Below are 21,755 nucleotides of genomic sequence, written 5' to 3'. Positions count from 1 at the left end.
AAGCAATGGAGCGAAATGACCGAGCTTGCTTTAATTTTGCATATTTCAAAGCGTAATTGAAGAATTTTGTGGTATTTTGGGGGAAATGTTCAGCAAAACAAATATGTTTCAAAAGTTCGGTGAGGGGGGGGGGGAGGTCATATTTATCTTGATATCCCTTCCGTTTGACAGTCTGCTCTCCTTTCACTTTATCTTTAGAGTACTTTTCAGAGTATTTTTCATGTCTATTTCGAATAAAATATGGAAAAATCAGGATTTATCTCCACGCTTTCTCTCCACAATCCGCCTCTACATGAAACCCCTTTCGTTTTATTAACAGACGTGCATTTATTTGGAATTTCTAAAATTTAAAGACCCAGACCAGACCCAAAAGTGAAATTGACAAATCATATACCAATCGAAAGCTTATATATACTACTTAACCTTAAAAGGACTGGGGGCCATGATGACCCCCTCAACGCTTCGCGCGATATTTCCGAAACGCAAAAAGATAGCACCGCAAAATTTTATGCATTTTATTAAAGTCTCGCGCAACTTTTGAGACCAAATTCGCGACATACGGGTATAGCATCGTAACGCAACGTGACTTTTTACGAGACAAGATCATGCCGAAAATAAAAAGGCTCATTTTTACACTTTGTGTACAAAGTCTATGGGAGATGAAATTCATAAACGGGAGATTATTTTTCATTCTAATCGGTCTGCTTAATTAATTTAGGGTTTAATTTAGTTGGTAAATGGTCTATAATAATTTTCATTGAAAAAGCAATGAAAAACGAAGATGAAAAAACACAGAATTACATAAAACATTCTAAAAACAAAAAATACAAAAAATGACATCGGAAAAAAAAATTGAAGAGAAATTGGGTGTGAAATTTCCAATAATGTTTTTTTCACGAATAAATTTGCATATTTTATTCATAATAAATATTTTTAAAAAGATTTTTTATATACCGGCTTGTAGTTTACGTGGTAAAAAATGTGCGTGCCAAATTTCGGCGCGATCGCGCGAACGGCGGCCGAGATCAGAAGGGGGGGGGGGCATCATGGCCCCCTAATCCTCAATGCATCTCAAATAGCCCAGTCCTTTTTGGGGTTAACACAGATATGCAAGCTTTTCGCGGTTTCATCGCTTTCTTGCTGAGTATTTTGCTTCAGACGAGCTCCAATTGTCTGGTTTCGAAGGTAGGCATCTTAGACGTGCTACGGGCCTCGAGCCCGTGACGTCATGATGTGTTAGAAGCTTGCATTTCTGTGTTAAGTAATTAACAAGCTTTCGACCAATTTCCAGTAACTATCAATTATGACACAAAACTCCAAGCATCACATTTATTAAATCGCTTTATTACTTCAAGATGTGATTATCTTGATAATGAATGTTTAGAAAACTTTATTACTTCAAAGTTGTGAATATCTTGATAAGAATGTTTTGAAAACATAACATATAGTTTGGTGTTGAGAGGTAAAGTCTCCTTTGAGAACTATATATATATATTTGTTCTGAATGATAACAAACATTCAATGTACAATCTCACAATATAATATAAAGAGTAACTGAATTCTAAAATGAATACTTCTCACATCCGCTTATAGTCCACATCAACAATGCAGGAGCTTTAGATTTACGATGCAACTTCCATGACGAACGTGATTATTGGTCAAAGATTTACATGCGCGGGACAAGGAGTAGCTGATACGCATGCGCATGATTCTATTCTTGAGAAATAACCACGTCGAGGGTGCAGCGTCGCAGATCTAAAGCAACCTATACAAACAATGACGCTGAAATATATATATATTCTGGGTTATGATAGTTCTTCATACATCTCCAATGTCTTCTCGACGTCATCGGATTCAGTAATGTTGTGTCCGCACATATTCTACACAGACACAGAGATTCTCAGAACATTAAGTAATAGAAACGTTTTGCATATTTTCTCAACACGAGTACATTTCAAGAAAAGCACAAAATTAAGTTTTAAAGGAAACTAATCACTCGGTGTTCGTACTTGTTCATACATCATCTAGCTTTGATAATAGTATGCATATCGAGAAGCGTGTCGAAATGAATCTTGAAACATCGCACTTTTCAAACCCAAATTTTAAGAAACCTGTGCAAAGAGAATTCAGTACTTTGTTTGAGATTTGTAAATACAATCTAAGTAATCTTAACTTAAATACATGAAAAAAGATATATACATGGTAATGCTGTCATGTAAGCAAAAGAGATAATTAGAATTCGGCCCTGTATTTATTGTTTGGAGGATCTACAGTATAGTACTGAGTTGAATCAACATTTGCAAGGAAGTACAAGCAGTATAATCAATCTCGAACTGATTTTCATCTTTATGAATACCATCAGAATTTTAAATAGTAGGCACTGATTGAATATTAGGATGAATATGATAGTGTACAGATCAGTGATAGTAGGAAGCAGACTGACAAACTTTGTGGAAAGCCTTAATGAGAAATCCATACAAATGTAATCATGATATGCTTCGAAATATTAGTTCAATCAAAATAGTCTGTGATGTTTCGCACACAGGAATAAATCAATGCGCGCGTGGAACAAACCACGAAATGCATCACTCTTACTCGTATGACCTTGAAATGACGCATTTTCTGTCATTTTCGGAATTAAATGTCGTAAAAGAAAGCGTTGCACCCCTTGCACCAAACATGCCAAAGGCCCAATATTATCGGCACCTTCTTTCCCAATTCAAACTTAGTTGGCGCTATTTAAAAAGCTAAATGTACTTGAAGGCACTGTCATTATTTTGTGAATTGGTAAATAACGCGGTGTTATATAGTAAATAACGTAGCTATAACTCTCGGATTTATTATGATTTTTGTGATTTTTTCCCCCATTCAATTCATTTACAAAGAAAAAGTAAAATCAAATAATATATCACTTTCGAAGTACTGGGGAGCGCTTCATTAACATTTTCGTCCGACAAGTTGTCAGGTCTGACAACTTTCCTTGGTTATGATTGGCCGAGAGGCACTGTTACCATAGTAACTATCGGATAAAACAGGAATTTTCCGGCAAGTCCTATCATGAAACACTCCCCCGATATCAATATTTCTATCTCTACAAATTACAACAGACCAAGTCTGTAGTTGGTCCACTCTAGCGTATAAAATATTACTTGTTATAAATGGCAACTGCAAATACTGAAAACACTTCATCATGCCTTGTCATATATACAGAGTTTGATTTCATTTCATCGATTGCTTTACAATCCCCCAAAATCTGGAGCAAGTGAGAGTATTATCACAATTATTACATTCACTGTTTTACAAAGTAATTGAATGACGTGAAACATGAGGAACCTATTAAAAAGCTTAGCATATAGATTCCCAGAAGGAAAAAAATGAATGATTAAAAAAAACTCTTGACGCAATAAAATAAATGAATGAGATGAAGAAGAATAAATACACTATATAGAGGTGTGCACGATAGTCACTCGAGTAAAGCGTTTACACCTACATATTTTTTTTTCAGGCTACATTACAAGGATACAATGAAGGCCCAAATGTAGGTAAATGTTCTGAGAGTAACTATAGTACGAGTTTTCTATGTTAAAAACACATTAATTGATTATTTCTATGTTATTTTTCTTTCTTGAAATCTTACGATTATTCTTTTATTTACATCAGAGGTCGCTTGAACAAACGTCTTCTATATAAAATATGTCAGCTATATTTCATACACAGAAAACAGCGTTTATTAACAGTACTGCAAGACTTCTACACCAAATTATGTATAATTTAGTTCAGATGCCTGATGACATCTTATTATATAGGGAGAATAATTCAATCAATTCAAGTTCACACTCTTCTCAAAAGGAAATGACCCTATAGACCTATCTATTTTGAGGTCAAATGTAAAATACACATATTCAGGGGCCATGTTCCTTTCTGGTACCATTCTTAAACGAGTGTGATATCAATTAAATGTTATAATGTACATACAAAATGAACATAATCACATATAAATTGATGAACAGGATTAAGTGACCCTCTCAGTCTCTAGGTTTAGAGGCCTTTATAGAAGTATTGAATTTTATCACTGCTTATTTCAATCTTAACAATTAACTTCCCTGCACATTAACAACAACAAAATAACCTAGAAATTACTTTGGTATCTGATTAGCTTAGAAGTCAAAACTCCTCCCTTCCTTAAATCGTTATAAACTAAAAGCGACTGAAGAGCATATGAAGGGCAAGAGCTATCAAGAGCAGCGCCCTCATCGGTGAGATGGTAACTGCACCACCTCCATCTCCTGGACTGGGTGTCGTGTCGCCGCCGGCTGGAGCGCTCGGTCTGCTGTAATAGATTGTGCGGTCAAACAGAGGGTGAGTGAGGCGGTAGTTGTCGACGATAGGTAGGTCAGTGCCATTAACGTTCTTCTGGTCGCCATATACGGTGCGGAATTTGTCAAGCTAGACAAAAAAGATAGAAATATAAACCGGTCCATCATTAAATGAAGCAGTCATCATCAGTTATTAATAACATAAAGTTGAAGGTGATCTTCAGCTAACTGCTTAGAGTAGGCCTACCTCTGTAAAGAAACCTCTGTCATTTCGTATTCACTGAATGACAAAATGGACATTTTCAAGCTCGGTGATAACCTGTTGGTGTCTAATTGGCATTGGACTCATTCCAAATTAGCACAGTGCCGAACATAGCATGAATTTAGTCTTAGGAATCTTAGTGGAAGTCGAGCCAAAACACGATGTGGATCAAACCTACATCAGATAGAAGAGCAATAGAGAGGGCAATCTGAATTGTGCTTCAAGTACTTATGCTAAATTTCACTGATGAAACAGAAATTTAGTTTTTCACATTCTCCAATAACTTATGTGTAGGTTTTATGGTAAAATCAGCAAGATTTTTTTTCTCGCTCGGTCGTTATATTATAAGCTTGCATGTTTGTTGTAGTGTTGTGTCACACCCAGCTCAACCTTGATTCATTTCCCATTCCTGCAATCCTAGCCCTATCTTTAAGTTTAAATTTGCAGATCTATACTTTCAATTATATCAATTACTTAAAACACATCTATTCACCTTATAATTTAATTATCCACTTGTATTAACTGAATCATCATTATCAATATGTTGTATTTTTTCATTTTTGGCTTAGATCTTATATAGATGTTTATATAATATTAAGCAAACATTCTTAGTAATGTTTTTGTAAATCAAACAGTCATATCTGTCTAAAGTTTCCTCCAGTTTTTTTTGCTCCGTAACATTAAGTTTGTCAGTTTGTACTTAATAATAAAATAGAAAGTCAAAAGGGGCCTAAGCTTTAGATCCTAGCAGAATCTTTGTCGGAGGCAAAATAGGTTCGAAAGCTTAGGCCCCTTTTGACTTTCTAATTTACTCCATTGGCTCTCTTTTATTAGATAAGCAGTTTTCAGCAGCTTCTTTTTGCCATTAATAATAAAATGTAAGACAATTTGTATTTATGTCATTAATTTTTATGATTTTACATAGCGCCATGTGCGTCATGCCTGGTGGATATGTGGGCTTTAAAAGAATCCACCATTATTATCATTATTATTATTATTATTATTATTATTATCATTATTATTATTATTATCATTATTATCATTATCATTATTATTATTATCATTATCATTATTATCATTATTATTATTATCATTATTATTATCATTATCATTATCATTATTATTATTATCATTATCATTACCATTATTATCATTATTATCATTATTATTATTATCATAATTATCATTATTATTATCATTATTATTATTAATTCACCAATGTGCCGTGAAAAAAAGTCTCACAAAAAAAACCTCTCATCTCGCAATACTGCTTTACGCCTACGAGTTACCACCGTCCCCTCGATGAAATTATCTGGCCACGCGACAAACACCAAGTCCCTGTTCTTATACTAACCTGTTCTTGAGAAATTTTGATGGTATCTTCAAAAACAGTCCAGATGACGGATTCGTAGCAGTTTGGTATTGTCAAAGAGCCGTTGTATCGGTAGAACCTGGAGAGGTCGAAGGGAAAGACGGAACGGATCGGGAACGATGGAAGGTTTCCAATACCAAGAGATGTGTCGCCTGATGAGTAGTTAGAGATCTGGTCGAAGTAAGCTATGAAATTATCGAAGGCGGGATTATTGTCCTCTCCAATCTGGAAAAAGAGAAATCAAAGAGATATGATTACTCCTAATGATGCGAGGATTATGTTATTTTATGATCACGAATTTTTAAGCTGCTGTATTCATTATTTCTCACAACCAAATAAGAACAAACACAGTGATATTATCAAGATTCAGTGTAAATCAAAAGTGACAGGATATTTGCAAATCTAGTCATACATTATCGATGGTGAAGGAAAAAATAACTTGGGAAATCAGACCGGCTATCACAGAGCGAGCTTCAAGTGATAGCAGTAGGATAACAGAACGGGAAGGACTGGAGGGAGGTGGAAGAAAAGGAGAACGAGGAGGAGGAGGAGGATGAGATGAATATAGGAGAAGGAAACGGCAGAAAAAAAAACCATCTCACCTCAATGAACGCACCCAGGGCGGCGACGGCGTTCCATTCCAAGCTCGTCAAAGCGGCCACGACATCACTGTATCTGGACTTGTCGTAGTGAACCATGTGTAACTAAATGAATGAGAATATTGGCTTAGAAGCAATTACGATAGGTAGCTATAGGCCAATCTAGACACTTATCAACGAAACAAGCCAAGATATATATTTTGTTGCTTTAGTAGCCCCCCCCCCTCATCATGGGATTATTTCCAGATAATACCGCATAAAACATCATTATCGCTCAAAATATATTTTCTATTAAACTCCCATGTCAGAAATATATATATGTTTTCCGTAATTGTTGATTCAAAGAAAAGATTCACACATGTTAATCCTTGACAAAGACAAAAAAAAACCTCGGTAGAAAGGAACAGAGTGAGAGAAATTCTACAATTTTCCTTGGCCATAATATGCGTGGATCCCATCCAATGTGGCCCATGTAGTCACACCCATGATGGGATGGGGGAGGTGGCCATTATGATCTTGGATGGCCGCACCAATTAGTGGCCTGGGGAGCGTTTCATGAAAGGACTTGTCAGACGTTTTATCCGACAAGTCCTGTTTTATCCGACAGTTACCATAGTAACAGTGCCTCTCAGCCAATCAGAATCAAGGAAAGATGTCAGAACTGACAACTTGTCGGATAAAAATGTTGATGAAACACTCCCCAGGGGATGGATACACCCATTTCTGCCTTCGATGACCACACACATAGCAGCCTGGAGTGGCCACACCCAGGATTATGGCCTGGAGTGACCACACCCATTAAGGCCTGGGATTGGCCACACACATTATTACGCTCACCTCAGCAGGGTATGCTGTACCATCAACATTATGTTCAGAGCCTTGAGTGTTGACAGATCCCCAATGGAAATGGAACTGGGTAGCAGTGTAAGTAGTAGGGAGGCCTCCTCCAGAAAGATTGTATAAATGTTGAAGCTCATCGTGCAATCTGACCGTTACTACATGATAGGTAACAAATGAAGATTTTTGAACATTTCCTTATGAATGAAATGTTGCGGAGTTGGTACCTTTACATAAATACAGAATTAATGCTTGTCAATTTGACGAGACATTGTCATTCTACAAAAAACAATCACCGTAGGTTGCGCATCATGCGTAGGCCGCATTCAGCGTACAATCAGAAAAGAGACATATTCATAGGCTTAACCAAATTGAGTCTTTGAACCAAATTAAAGGAGCTTAGATTTGGAGCGATCAGTTTCCAAGAATGACGGTTAAGCCACAAGGGAGGGTGGATGAATTTATATCTTTCGTTAGCCTGGTTTCGTTTGAAAAGAGTAATAACTTTGGATATCATTGGCGCATGATTTTGTGATAATGAACATTGTAGATTCGTAGGATGTGTCCAAAACTAATCAGGTAAACCAAAAGTAAGGTGGGCCCGCAAACAGAGCCCTGTGGTAAACGGTAGTTAGAGGTATCTTTGGTTTGCCATATCATTCATGTAGATGACCACTAGCTTCGGACCAAAGGAACGAATAAACCTAAAACAAAAATTTATATTTCCATTTCCATTTTAAATGTAATGCTTTTGATTACGATTTAATTATAGGAATTGTTTATAATAATTATTTTAATGGTCAACATCATTTACATTATGGTAATCATTGCTATTATTCAAGTTAACTGGCTCCATGAAAGGCCAGCAGCAATATAATATTGCAGCTGAATATGACGGCCAGCCGTATGTTTTACGTTATCCTTACCATTTCTTACTCTTCAGTATTGCAACCTTGACCTTTATCATTTCATGTTATATGTATTTTGTATTTGTTATTTGATATACGGAAATAAACATACAAACAAAAAGTAATTTCATATACAAGTTCCCATCCGTCAAAATCAGTCCACGCATTTTTTCTTTGAATGAGAGCGCCGTTAAAAACCAAATTAAGAAAAAATACAACAGCAATAAGTGCAGTAAATGCATTTAATTCCTTACTTCCATGCCCGTTGTTGTCCATATCCAAGTTTGGGTTAGTAGCTGAGTAATCATCCAGTACGAAGGTACCAAGGTCAGTAGGGACGGCGATATTGGTGATGATATCGATGGGAGACTGATGAGTACCGTTGCAGTAGCTACCAGGAATGGTGTCCCATTCCGTGCGACCAAGAGTCCCAAGGTAGGACCAACCTAAAAAGAACAATCATAGAAATAAATGATTAGATTTTCATTTGAAACATGGATCCATTTACATCTGAAATTTGTCCACATGGTCCTGCACTAATCCCAGGTGAGATGAATTGGCACCTAGCTGGCACCGGTTTATTTCCAATTCGTCTAATGCAATTTCGTCCAATTGCCAACTCGTCTACTATCATTTGGTCTATCATCAGTTCGTCCACTATCCACATGGTCTAATTGCCAATGCGCCCACTCACCATTTCGTCTAATAACCGGTTGGTCCAATAGCCAATTAGTCCATATACCATTTTGTCTAAATGGACTAGGTGTTAATTTTGCAAAATGAATGATAATAAAATGGATATTAGACCAACTGGTTATGAGACGAAATGGTCATAGACGAAATGGTGATTAGACGAAGTGATGATTGGACCAAATAGTTATTGGACCTAATGGTTGTTAGACGAAATGTTGGACGGAATGGTATTAGACTAAATGAAAGTAGACCATGTGGCGAGTGGACAAGTTGGCAGTAGACAATTTACTGGCAATTTACCTCGGTACCTATAAATCAATTTGAATTCCTGAATGCACTGAGCGCTGCTAATGAAACGGTAGCTCGAGCTGTATGACGCCCTGGTAATGATACTTGCGCCTCGTACCCTTTGAAAAAAAAAGCGCTACGTAAGTCCAACTTCTATCATTTCTTGTGTATGTTACTGGTTGTGTCATTCAAAAAGTGTAATTTTTAAGATACCGTTCCGGTTCAGTGACAAGAAACAGCCACGTTGCTAAGTTTGAGAAAGCGCCTTAAAGACCGTCTGGATGATCTCTTTCGCCATCGGTCTTGCCACTTTTATTAACTGGATCGCTCTAGTAGGATCAATTTTTATGCTTATCGTTTGGGATACATTGCTTTGAAGAAGACCCTGACTGAGAAAGTAGTTTATCAGATTCTAGAAAGATGTAAGAGAATGTATATAAAATCCTGATCATCCTGGAAACTTTACATGGCCGAGTGAGATAACACGCATAGTACTACCATAGATCTATGGTACTACAAAAAAACGAATATTTTGAATGTTTATGCTGTATAGCAGTTACAGTAGCACTAAGATGTTCTACTCCTCCTCCTCCTAGTAGTAGTTGACGTGTAAATGTTGAAATATAGCAGAAACATGGGCATCGATGATATCTAATGGTAGTAGTAGAAAAGAGTTTTAGAAGAAGTGGTTGGTAGTGTCTGCAACAACAGCAGTGCTACAGTGGTGGTGGTGGTGATGGTGTATGAAGATGGTGGCGATTTCGGCAATGGTCTGATGGTGGTAGATGTGTTTTTTTTTCTATACGTGTGCATCTAGTTTAGATTATACTTCTAAGTACGATAATAACTATTCATTATAAAGGGGAGGGCAAATTACGTTTTTATAAAAATAAAAGTATATATCATATCTTAATTATAATCGTGATATCTGGAAGTCACAACTTGCAAATACTGCATTCGTAGAAAAAAAGATGGAAAGGTGCAAAGGGGTCCAAGTACGACAAACGGAGGTGAAAAATAGTTCAAAGCATTGGTCTCGAACCAGACAAAATGCTGCTTTAGTCATTAACGGTTCACCAAGAGTTTGCATTCCCAATTCGTCTTCCCTCTTTAATCATTTCCAAGAACTTCAAGGAATCCCATTCATTCATTCATTCAAACCCACTCATGACTGGCGAAAAGGTTAATTAGATATTAAAAGACGATTGGGTCTAGTGAATCTTCAATAGACCGAATACATCACAGGGACGCGGAATCGCATATGGTCTACTTGCCGATATGGAACATGTCACCGTATTGTGTCGTTTTAGTGTGTGTGATTGATAACTAAAAGACTTCCTGGGATGAACCCAAGCTCCTTGGACGAACTAATAAGTCACTAACCATGCCAACTGAATCGAGTTCAACGCCGTTCATTTTGGATCGGGCGTCGCGCGACCTGTCGGTCGGTAACTGAGTCAGGGGCGTGTCTCATCATCTGTACGTCGGGTGTGTGTGCGTCTGTGTGTGTAGGGCGGTTGTATGTGCGTGGTGGAATGAGTGTGTACATGTAAAGAAAGGAGTGTCGCGACTTGTTGGTCTGTAACTGGGTCAGGGGCATGTCTGTGCGTCAGGTGTGTGGGTGTGTAGGGGGTGTGTGTATACGTGGGTGAATGTGAGGGTGTGTGTTTATCGCCGTTCATTTCCATCGAGTGTCGCCACTTGTCAGTCTGTAACTGGATAGGGGTACTCTAACAGCTTTGCGTCGGGTGTGTGTGTGTGCGTTAGTGAATGTGTGGGACCATGGACCTACGTAATGAAAAAGAAGTATTGGTGTTTATGTAAATATGAGAATGTTTGCATGCCTGTGCGCGTGTGTGCGTTAAGGCTCATATTCATATTTCTTTACTCACTTTATGTCTTATTTTTATTACTTTATTCTTTACTGATCATGATTGTGCTCATCTGTTCATGGTCAACGTAAAATGTAATTCATAAGAAGATAAAGTCATCCTGGCTTTGCATGAGACGGGCGCGATTGTTATAATGTGTGATACCATTGCAAAGTAAACTTCTCACAAGTAGACTATTCATATTCATAACAAAGTGAATGGTAAGCTCTTTATGACGGAGAAGAGGGAAGGCGGGGGGGGGGGGGGGGGTGTCCAGGTAATCTTTCTTCTTTCAGACAATCATTTTTTTTTCATTTCTGTTTTGATTCATCAAATCTTGGCATTTCAGGGGCAAGCAAAATAAGCTCCATTGACAATAATCTGATGACCAGAACAGATGCACAGAGACCTATATTTTTGCTGGGTCATTTTAATAATTTATTTTTCTCAGCAACTCTCAATTGAACCGAGGATGAACTGTATGATATTCATTTATACAGTTGTGCTCAAATGTTAGTGAACCCCACCACGAAATGCACTCCTCCATGCTGAGTGTTGAATTTAGACAACAACACCACAATGTTCGGCGAGACCAGAAAAAAATACTTTATTTAATGTAATATTTTATCATCTGACTTCACAATTTAGTATCTAAAACATAGCGGAACTCGAACACTTTAAATATGTTAATTTTTGGAGGGATTTACTAACTTTCGAGCACAACTGTATATATTTTTTAATTTGAATTTCAAATTCCCATTAAGGGAATTTCTGCCAGCAAAATATCATTATAATAATTATCATGAAAAAGAAATTATATTCATATATACATTCATATGTGTAGAAATATACAGTGCGTCCCAGAAAAAACGAAACCGAGATTTAGCGATGATTTATCATAACTTAATCATAAATAAAATAGACAAATGACCTACCAATGTAAAGCTTAGAATCTCCTCTTTCATCTGGTATTATTTAGATTATTCCTCATTCACGCATGAGTGAGCAAAAACAATTCGAAGAAAGGACGCCAAAAACTCATTTGGCGGGGGGTATCTGAATTTCAAAAAGAAAATCACATGACAAAAATGTTCAATATCTGCTCTTTTCTTTGATACCTTAATCACAGAAAATGGTCAAGACGTAAACAAGTTATGATCCCTCGAAACAATGCTTGTTTTTCCATAATTTCATTAAATAAACGTGTTTTCACCGGTTTCCCACAGAAGCTATCACACGGTAACAAAAGACTTATATTAATGCATGGTTGATCGTCAACAAAACGGAGTGTGGAGTGAGTTTGGACGCTTGCCTGTAAAACCTTTTCATTTTATGAAATTATTGAAATTCAAGCCTTATTTCAAATAACCAGAACTTTATTATTTCTTGACCATTTTCTGTAATTGAGGTATCAAATTAAAGAGCAGATATTGAACTTTTTAAAAATATGGTTTTCATTTGAAAACCCAGATACGGCCCGCCAAGTGACTTTTTGGTATCCCCTTTTCAAATTGTTTTTGCTCACTCATGCGTGAATGAGAAATAAACTAAGTAATACCAGATAAAAGAGGAGATTCTAAGCTTTACATTGGTAGGTCATTTGTCTATTTTATTTATGATTAAGTTATGATAAATCATCGCTAAATCTCGGTTTCGTTTTTTCTGGGACGCACTGTATATACAAATCCGTGGATTCATTTTACTAGAGGTTTAAAAATGTGCGCGATGGACAGAGCATATGATTTTGCCATAACTTGGTCAATTCTGCTACCGTCAATTTCACGCAGATGGCGATCTTCCGGTCAGTTCAGTCTCTGCCTCAAGATCGCCAACAGCATGACCAGCGTGGGACTGACGGTAACACACGCACACACGTATCCAAACAAATACACCAGCACAAATACACCTCACAGCAAAGTATTGGAATTATCTGCATGTCAATTAATCAATCATAAATGTATTAAAGTCTTTATTGAAGCCTCGCCTCTCCGTCATGTTCACCTACGAGTAACATCATGAACATGTTTGACGAAGCTGTGCATCCTCAAATTTCGATGAATTTAGGGCATGATGGCCGCCCGAGTCAAAAGACACCAGGGCTCACAGGCCTAATTCATTTCCCATAGACTCGTGTGTTAAAGTGGCACTTAAAAATAATTCATAAAAAATAAGGAGGAAATTCGAGGGTTGAATGTTTACTACCAGTGGATAGGATAAATGTCTGACATTCCATATCTGACCAGAAAAGGGTACCTCGACCGGCTCATTTTAAAAATAAATCAGCATTTATGAAGACTACACCTGACGGGACCAAATTCATCACTTGAGAGAGTAAAATGACCCTAATTCTTCCGCCAGTAAAAATATAGTTCCGCAGTGGTGATATATCTTTCCAATTTGGAAAAAGTTCAGTAGGTACCCTTCCTAGAATCAGTGTTAGATTGTCAGTCATATTCATTCATTTTTGTCAATCAGCAATATCAAATTAAAAAATTGAGCAATGGGTTGGCTTGAATGAATATCTATGGCCTGCCAGTTGTGATTAGGCCCGTGCAACCACCAGAGAGACCGCCGCAGACAGACGACACAACAACTCCTAGACGGAGCTAACTCGACACATATCTATACTACATGTCGACAACACATCGACACTTAAAACGTCGCTGACACAAAATCCCAGTGTGTCGCCGACGCCATACCGGCACCATGCCCCCATGCCAACGCGTATGGACAACATTTCGGCAACAAATCGACATCACGCCATAACATAACAATAACACTACTTCTTGCGTTAAGCACATCAACATTGATTGGTAGGCAAATCAACACGTTGCCGACACCACAATGACACCCATCGAAAGCGTATCGACAACGCCAATCGCCAATGCTGTACAACAACATAATTGGTACCATGGGCCCGACTACATGTACATGTTGGTACCAAATGCACACCAAAGACGGCGAAATTATCGGTGTTCTATAGTGTATAGTGTTGATTACGCCTTGTGCTCGATATAAGGCAACAAATGGGAAATTTTTTGTTTTGTTTATTGGACTTAATTCAGTCTCCACATCGACCTTCCAGGAATCAACCAGCATTTGCCACAATTACGTGAGGTATTAATATTGGCAAGCTTTTCCTTTTGTTTTCACGTAAGTTCACCTTGGTATGTCAGTCATGGATGAACTACTGCATGTCTTTCATCAACCCTTTGGCTGGCTACACGAGAAAGCGTTTTGTTTGCCACTTAGCTAATCTGGAGAATATCAAAAGGATTGGGGGTGGCTGATATGAAGTGGACAGAAACTGTCGAACCCCTCCCATCACCTATTACATTTCCTTAACCAACAAAATTGAAATTTTATACGTGTTTTGTGTTTTATTGTAATTGATCAGACAAGAAGGCAAGTTTCATGAACTTACAATTATTGTGACTTAGCCATTTAGGTAACTGAGAGCATGAACGCCCAAGCATACCAGGGGCCCATTGCAGAAAGACTTGCGTTAAAACGCAAGTCAAAAAATCAATCGCAAGTCCAAAATGCGCGCTGTTGATTGGTTGAAAATCAAGTTGCGCGTGATTTTTGGAGTTGCGATTGATTGCAACTCTTTCTGCAACGGGCGCCATTTCTTTATTGGCTAGATGGTTTATTATTATGTTAACAAGGTTGAAGGGGGAGGGGTCCACTCATGATTCCAAAATTATTTTGTCATGATTATAATTCTTGACATAATGAATGATATGACTGTTCCCATTACTAAACATTTTTTAAGGACAAATGCGCAATCGTGCCAGGTCGACGGTCCGCGGTTCATCTTCATTTTAGAACTATTATCGAGAGAACAAAAGACAAAACGAGATGGGAAGGTCAGTATTATCTCATGATTTATTCAAATGTTGAAGAGCAAAGAGCGTGACAAGCTCTTCCATTTTCATGCTCCAGCCATACCAACGAAACCGACTCCAAACCGACCGATGGTACGTCACTGGACATAACATAATAGCTTTGATCGGTCTGGAGTCAATTGCATTTGTATGACTGGGGCATTGTTCATTTATCAGTATTTTATATCGCCTTATATCATTGCTGACATGTTCTAAGAGCATTGACAACCATGTTGGGAGTGGCATGTGTGTTTCATGAAGCTGTCCGGAATTTACGAGCGACTTAACGACTGGTGACCCTTTCTTATGAACTTAATCAACATCAGTGGAAATCTGGTGTGTAACATTAAGCACAAGAAAGGATCACCAGTCGTTCGTAAAGTCGCTCGTAACTTACGGACATCTTCTAGGAATCTAGGGGCTTTCACAATTGCCCGTGTGATCGTTTGGTCTCAATTATGTTGTACGCAATCCAAACGGTTGCAGTCAGTCGCACCGATTGTGATGGGGGCTTTCATGACACACCCACCAGCTATACAATAATTAGTCATTGTAATACGACGTTTACAATAATAGTTAGTTCGGGGCAATTAGAGAGCACAGTTCAAAGTGGGGTCATGGTAATGCACTGTGTATTTTAATGGTGCACATCAGTAGGTAATCGTAAGGACCGATTTGCTAAGGATTTGAAGGGGAAGATTATTATATAGATATTTGCGCATATCATGGATATAAAAATGGTACGACTCAACACTATTAGACGAGTAACCCACGCGCTCAAAATTCATCCCATCTCAAAAGAGTAAACGTAAGCAACACAGAAACCGTTCCGTCTATGTCATAAACACGGCAAAAAAAATTAATTAATTAAAAATCGACTCAATAAGGCACTGCATCTTGACGTATTACGCCGCACTTTCACCAGTGTACAATGAAAATGTATATCAAACTAGTAATCCGAATGTACGCCTATTTCATTTATGAAAATGTCATTTATTCTTTTTCCTCACAGATGATATTAACAATTGTGCCTCAGGAAAAAGACTCTGTTTTACTATCAGTTACACATAAAGTGGACCCACATAAAGAAAAATGAGTGTACGATGTGAACTTAACTACACGTAGCTTATTTCATGAACATTCATGTTTTGAAAATCTTTCAACACTAAAAAATATTAATTAGATTTCGATGCTTTAAAATTAATTCAAACGCTCCACAATATTTGCTTGTAATACTCAAAAGCTAACTCATATCACATTATTAGAGAAATATACAATTTTAAATTCAAATCACAGGTATTGAAAGTTAAATGTTAACAGCGCCATCAATCGAAGAACATGTGGCAGTTAATTTCTTTGCATGCAGATGGACGAATACGGGAAAGAAAGAGAAATGGCAGGAATAGGGCCTATATTTTCCGGGTAATCACCGGTGCACCTTTGGGAGCAGATTATCAAACTATCACGAAAGACAGGCAAGACAGCTGAAAAGTACTCCGCCCCGGCCAAAATAAAACCCCAAAATAATTGCTCTTCAACTTCAAGTAGCCGTTCGTGACTAACTAGGGTTACACTGTCGGAAAGGCACCTTGCGCGATCCATAATATTCATTTTCAATCAAGAATAAGTTTGCAGAACACTTGCAAACCTTCATCCAATTTGAACGAATTCCTTGATCTGTGGTAAACTGCCCGACCCTCTTTTAGAGGCCTCAGTGACACCCATCACCCCACCCATAATGATCGATACTGCGTAGCTAAATAGCGCGATCGAATTGTCTGGATCAGAGTCGCAGCTTCATAGGTGTGGCCGTGCCAGCAGATGAATCGAAAAGGGGGGGGGGGGGGGTGGAGTGTACCAAAGAAGGGTAAAAACACTTTCAATTGCTTATGCAATGAGCCCGCTGCTTTGTCAATGCAAACAATGTTTTTGACCCCCCCCCCCGTTCGAAATTACCAAAGAAAACAAGCCAAATCGGTCTATGTATATACCCACCATCGGATGTATGTCTCCGGGAGTCGATTCAAAGTGATAGATCTCTTGGAGAAATATCGACCAACTGCTTTTTGAGTCTGTATTCATAAAAAGAGGTCATACAATTCTGGATGGGACTCAAGGTATTTTCTTTCTATTCAAGAGTTTTGCACACGGGGTTATTTATTGGTTTTGACCATTCATACCTTATCGTGGAAAACATGCTTCAGATAATTATGGTCGTTCCCGAATCTACCGTTCGTTGTACAGACGAAAAAAAGAAAAGGTAGAAATAGAAAGATATTGTGAGAGAGAGACAGAGAATGGGGGGGGGGGGTGGTGGAAAGATAGAGAGAGGTATATAACGGGGTGCATTTTCGACCAAGTGAATTATTCACTACTCATTACTTGAATATCGCAATAATCATGTTACTGCTACCAGCAAAGCAAGTTTTTTCCTCTCAAAATTATAGTTTCTAAAAAGGGTTAATTCATTATCTGTATCATTCATTAATATTCATTGTAAAACTTTATTTCAAGAGTAGCTGTTTAGAACGTACAATCAACGAGAAACCATATTTATGACATTCACCATTAATCAGTTCGACCCCCTTTGAAGGGGAAAGTTCACCCTGACGAAAAGTTTAATGTAAAAATAGCAGAAAAAATATTGAATATTGGTAAAGGTCTGAGGAAAATCCATTAAAGATTAAGAAAGTTATTTGAATTTCAATTTGGCGATCTGTGACTTCATAGACGAGCAGCTGAACCCCATGTTATGTACTATAAAATGCATAAATTTCAATCTTAAATGGTTCATGATGACGGCTTGTTTAAGAGCAGGTGTGAAATAATTTGTTGATGTACTAAAAGTACAATAAAGCCCATTTTCCCTTTTTTTTTGGGGGGGGGGGGGGACGACGACATTTCACTGATTTTTAAAATCAACGATACATAATAAGCTGCTAGCATGTGACGTCACAAATCAAATAATTGAAATTCTAATAGCTTTCAAAATCGTTGATATGGACTTCCGCAAATATTTTGGTAACATTATTTTCTGCTAATTTTACAATAAACTTTTTGTCAGGGTGAACTTCCCCTTTAAAAGCCCCACATACTTATAATTCCCGCTAAATATTCAACGCAGAGCGGGGCATTTTGAAAACATTAGAAAGACGGGTGTGACATGTCACTCCGATTGCAGAAAGAGATACTATTCCGTACACAACACTACCCCCATTACGTAACGTCTTGTCGTTGGGAAAGAATAAACCATTGACATGATTGAGAAGATTACATAAAGAGGTAAATCTTCTTATTCTTCCTGCGCTCGATATAAGTATAGAGCTAGCTCTATGATATAAGGAACCATTATGCAATCATATTACACAGTCCATACACTCTAAAATATCACGCTTTCAAGAACGAGGTTGCAAAAGGTTAAAGGACAAGTCCACCCCAACAAAAAGTTGATTTGAATAAAAAGAGAAAAACCCAACATGCATAACACTGAAAATTTCATCAAAATCGGATGTAAAATAAGAAAGTTATGACATTTTAAAGTTTCGCTTTAATTTCACAAAACAGTTATATGCACATCCTGGTCGATATGCAAATGAGGAGACTGATGACGTCATCCACTCACTATTTCTTTTGTATTTTATTATATGAAATATGAAATATTCGAATTTTCTCATCATTGTCAAGTGAAACAACGATTAATTCCTCCCTGAACACGTGGAATTAGCATTGTTTAATATTATATGGTTAAGTCAAGTTGGTCCTTATTGTCAAATTTGTAAAAAATGAAATATTGTATAATTCAAACAATAAAAAACAAAAGAAATAGTGAGTGATAGACATCATCGACTGACTCATTTGCATGTCACTAAGTTGTAAAAAATAAGCGAAGCTTTAAAATTCCATAACTTTCTTATTTTACATCCGATTTGATGAAATTTTCAGCGTTATGCTAGTTTGATTTTTCTCTATTTATTCAAATCAACATCTTTTAGGGGTGGGCTTGTCCTTTAAGATGGACAATATTGAAATTTTGACAATTGTATTTCTGGAAAAAAGGGTCTTACAATGCAGAGTGTAGGTGTAAGTCTAGGTTCGGAAATGCGGCCAATCATTGGGACCTTGTAACTGAACTGTATCTCACATACACGCCGTGTTCAGATTATCCCCCGCTTACCGGGACATCCCCCCAGAGTGTGTGTGTGTGGCGCTGTGATTGTTCCAGGTGCCATGAGCCTAATTACATCAGGAGGGCTTAAGATATTCGTTCGACCCAACCCATTCGATTTTTTTCAATTTGATATTGCTGATTGACAAAAGTGTATGAATATGATTCAAAATCTAACACTGATTCTAGAAATGGTAACTACTGAACTTCCTTTGCCCAAATTGGGAAGATATATCAATGATTTGGAACTATTTTTTGACTGGCGGAAGAATTGGGGCTATTATACTGTTTCAGGTGATGAATTTGATCCCATCATAGTTATCTTCATAAATGGCGATTTATTTTTGAAATGAGCTGGCTACGATACCCTTCTCTGGTCAGATATGGAATGTCAGATATATATCCTATCCAAAGGTAGTAAAGATTCGACCCTCTAATTTCACTTTTATTTTTCATGAATTTTTCTTAAAGGGGAATCCAGCCTTGGCCATAAAATGTTGTGTTGGGAAGGAGAAAAATAAATTAAACAGAATGGTGAAAGTTTGAAAGAAATCGGACAAGCAATAAGAAAGTTATAGCTGCTTTAAAATTGAGATCTCTAATACTATGTAGATTTCAAATTGGCAACTGGGTAAGTAAATTATGACAAGGGGCAAGGACATCTTTCCCATAGGCCATGTACTTTATTATCAGGGATTTGTGGTTTTATCCTAAGTACCCATTCCCCTGGGGCAGTAATCTATATATAACCCAGGTAGTATAATGTTTTATGTCCTCATGAAAGAAAAATATAATTTGAAATAAAACTTTTGGGAAAAATGACATTTTAGCCATAATATGTATTGGAGTACATGGAAGAGTAGTCCTTGCCTTACATCACTATGACATCCCATATGTGGCCAATTTGAAGTCTCCATGGGTATAGTGATTACCAATATATACAACTTAAAAAAAACATAACTTTCTTGTTGTTTGTCCAATATTGTTCAAACTTTCACCTATCATCTTGTCTCATTTTTCTTTTCCTTTACGCGCGTGACACATCCAGTCATTTAATTTTTTCAACATCCTGTAGTTTCTTTGTGATTTGAGTCAATCTTTTAAACATGCCCATGAACAACATGTGTAAATAAACTGGGAAGTTTGTCCCATCACAATGGCATATTGGTCTCCATTTTGTGACTTTCTGTTTCTGTTTGGATTCAGAAACTATTAACGTGAGGGGTTGTTTAGCCTCTCCGTGATTGAACCAATTCTTAATTATTGACATGTGCTATAATAGCGACTATCAAGGAAGCTAGTCTGTGTAAAAATATTGTTCATTTTGACAGAGAGCAATTCGTGCAGTGCCCTCGTAAAAGTTTGATCAGTTTCTTTCCGAACGGGGGTTTATGTTTATGAGTGAATGGAACACGGACGCTTCTCTTGTGCCGCCAAAGGATGCGATTTCCCCCCGTTTTTTGTTCATATTCTTTTTGTGTTTTTGTATGTTTGCGAGAATTAAAAAGGAGTGGTTTTGATCATTGGCCTTATTTGCAATTTCCTGTTTTTTCACTGAAAAAAAATACTTATACTAAATTAATGTACAGTGTAAACTTAGCGTATGTGTAATGGAAAAAAAATTGATGCTTTTTTAAAGGCCAATTCTTATACTTTATTGGGGGGGGGTCCCAAATTGGGGTGATAATGGCTGGAGGATTAGTTCAAAACGCAGCTAAATGAGGCCGATTTCTTGGTTGTAGAATAATCAGGGTCATACAGAGTGAGAAAAAAACCATGGCCGTACTAGCCGAGTTCATGGCTTCGGGCATATGGGAGTTGAACCGTGGTTTCGACAGAGGCCGAACAAAAAGATCATCTGCTTTCACGATGAAAATACAAAAGATGGTGTACGTGTCCAACATCAATCATGTTCAGTGACGAAGTTCAAAGGTTTAAGAGTTTAAACCATATGAATCAGACGGACAATCGCCATTCCGTTACTGTCTAACGAGTCTTGACGATGACGATTATGCTTCAACGGCAATATGGCTATTATTAAAAACAAATCTTTTAAAGTATTTAATTTCTTTGCCATGGGAGCATTCTTCCATTTGATACCCGCATTTGAATAGGTTGTTTGTTTGTATTTTTGCGAAACGCTGCATGAGATCCTTTTGATCTTAGTTTTCCAAAGGAAATGAAAAAATGTAGTTTGTCCTCCCAAATTGACGATCATAAACAAAAACAAAACAAGTTCACCAGACGTTATCTTTTGCCCTTTCTTTTTGCGTCGCCCTACTTTTCTTAATCGGCCGAAAATTCAGAGATTCCTTAAACTGAAATCACATCAACCTCGCAATTCTTGTACGGTGAGTCGAAAACGAAGGTTCTTGATTTTGTGAATGTTACGTACTTTTGAGATTATAACAACACACTGACTGTGCCTATGATACGCAAGTAAAAAAAAAGAGATATTTTATAAAATGTTTAATTAACAGCTACTGAAGTTAATTATCCTAAGCTTTTATAGTAAATGTATCTGTATCTAAGCCTATATTATCTTAACTCAAAGTTT

At 37.3% G+C, this 21,755-nt stretch overlaps 1 protein-coding gene across 1 annotated transcript; it reads right to left on the bottom strand.

The window, feature by feature from the left end:
• Nucleotides 1–1,323: 1,323 nt before the first annotated feature.
• LOC135154789 (carbonic anhydrase 14-like) lies at nucleotides 1,324–8,736 on the bottom strand. The gene is made up of 5 exons (XM_064102715.1): nucleotides 8,549–8,736; nucleotides 7,387–7,544; nucleotides 6,553–6,654; nucleotides 5,933–6,175; nucleotides 1,324–4,446 (listed from the first exon to the last, which is right to left on the bottom strand). Exons 1-5 carry the CDS (start codon nucleotides 8,568–8,570, stop codon nucleotides 4,198–4,200), a joined length of 774 nt encoding a protein of 257 aa, XP_063958785.1. The 5' UTR covers nucleotides 8,571–8,736; the 3' UTR covers nucleotides 1,324–4,197.
• Nucleotides 8,737–21,755: the final 13,019 nt, after the last annotated feature.

Source organism: Lytechinus pictus, chromosome 1 (genome assembly GCF_037042905.1).
Source record: "Lytechinus pictus isolate F3 Inbred chromosome 1, Lp3.0, whole genome shotgun sequence".
Classification (NCBI taxonomy): Eukaryota; Metazoa; Echinodermata; class Echinoidea; order Temnopleuroida; family Toxopneustidae; genus Lytechinus; species Lytechinus pictus.
The sequence above is the reverse complement of the archived record's forward strand: the minus strand, read 5'-3'. Positions and strand labels throughout refer to the sequence as shown.

What these genes read in the sequence shown, in the direction of transcription:
- LOC135154789 (XM_064102715.1), bottom strand. Translation starts at nt 8,570, where the DNA reads ATGGACAACAACGGGCATGGAA. An exon ending in GGACAACAACGGGCATGGAA is followed by an intron (nt 7,545 to 8,548) that starts GTAAGGAATTAA and finishes CCTATCATGTAG; the next exon opens with TAACGGTCAGATTGCACGAT. An exon ending in GTACAGCATACCCTGCTGAG is followed by an intron (nt 6,655 to 7,386) that starts GTGAGCGTAATA and finishes TCATTCATTTAG; the next exon opens with TTACACATGGTTCACTACGA.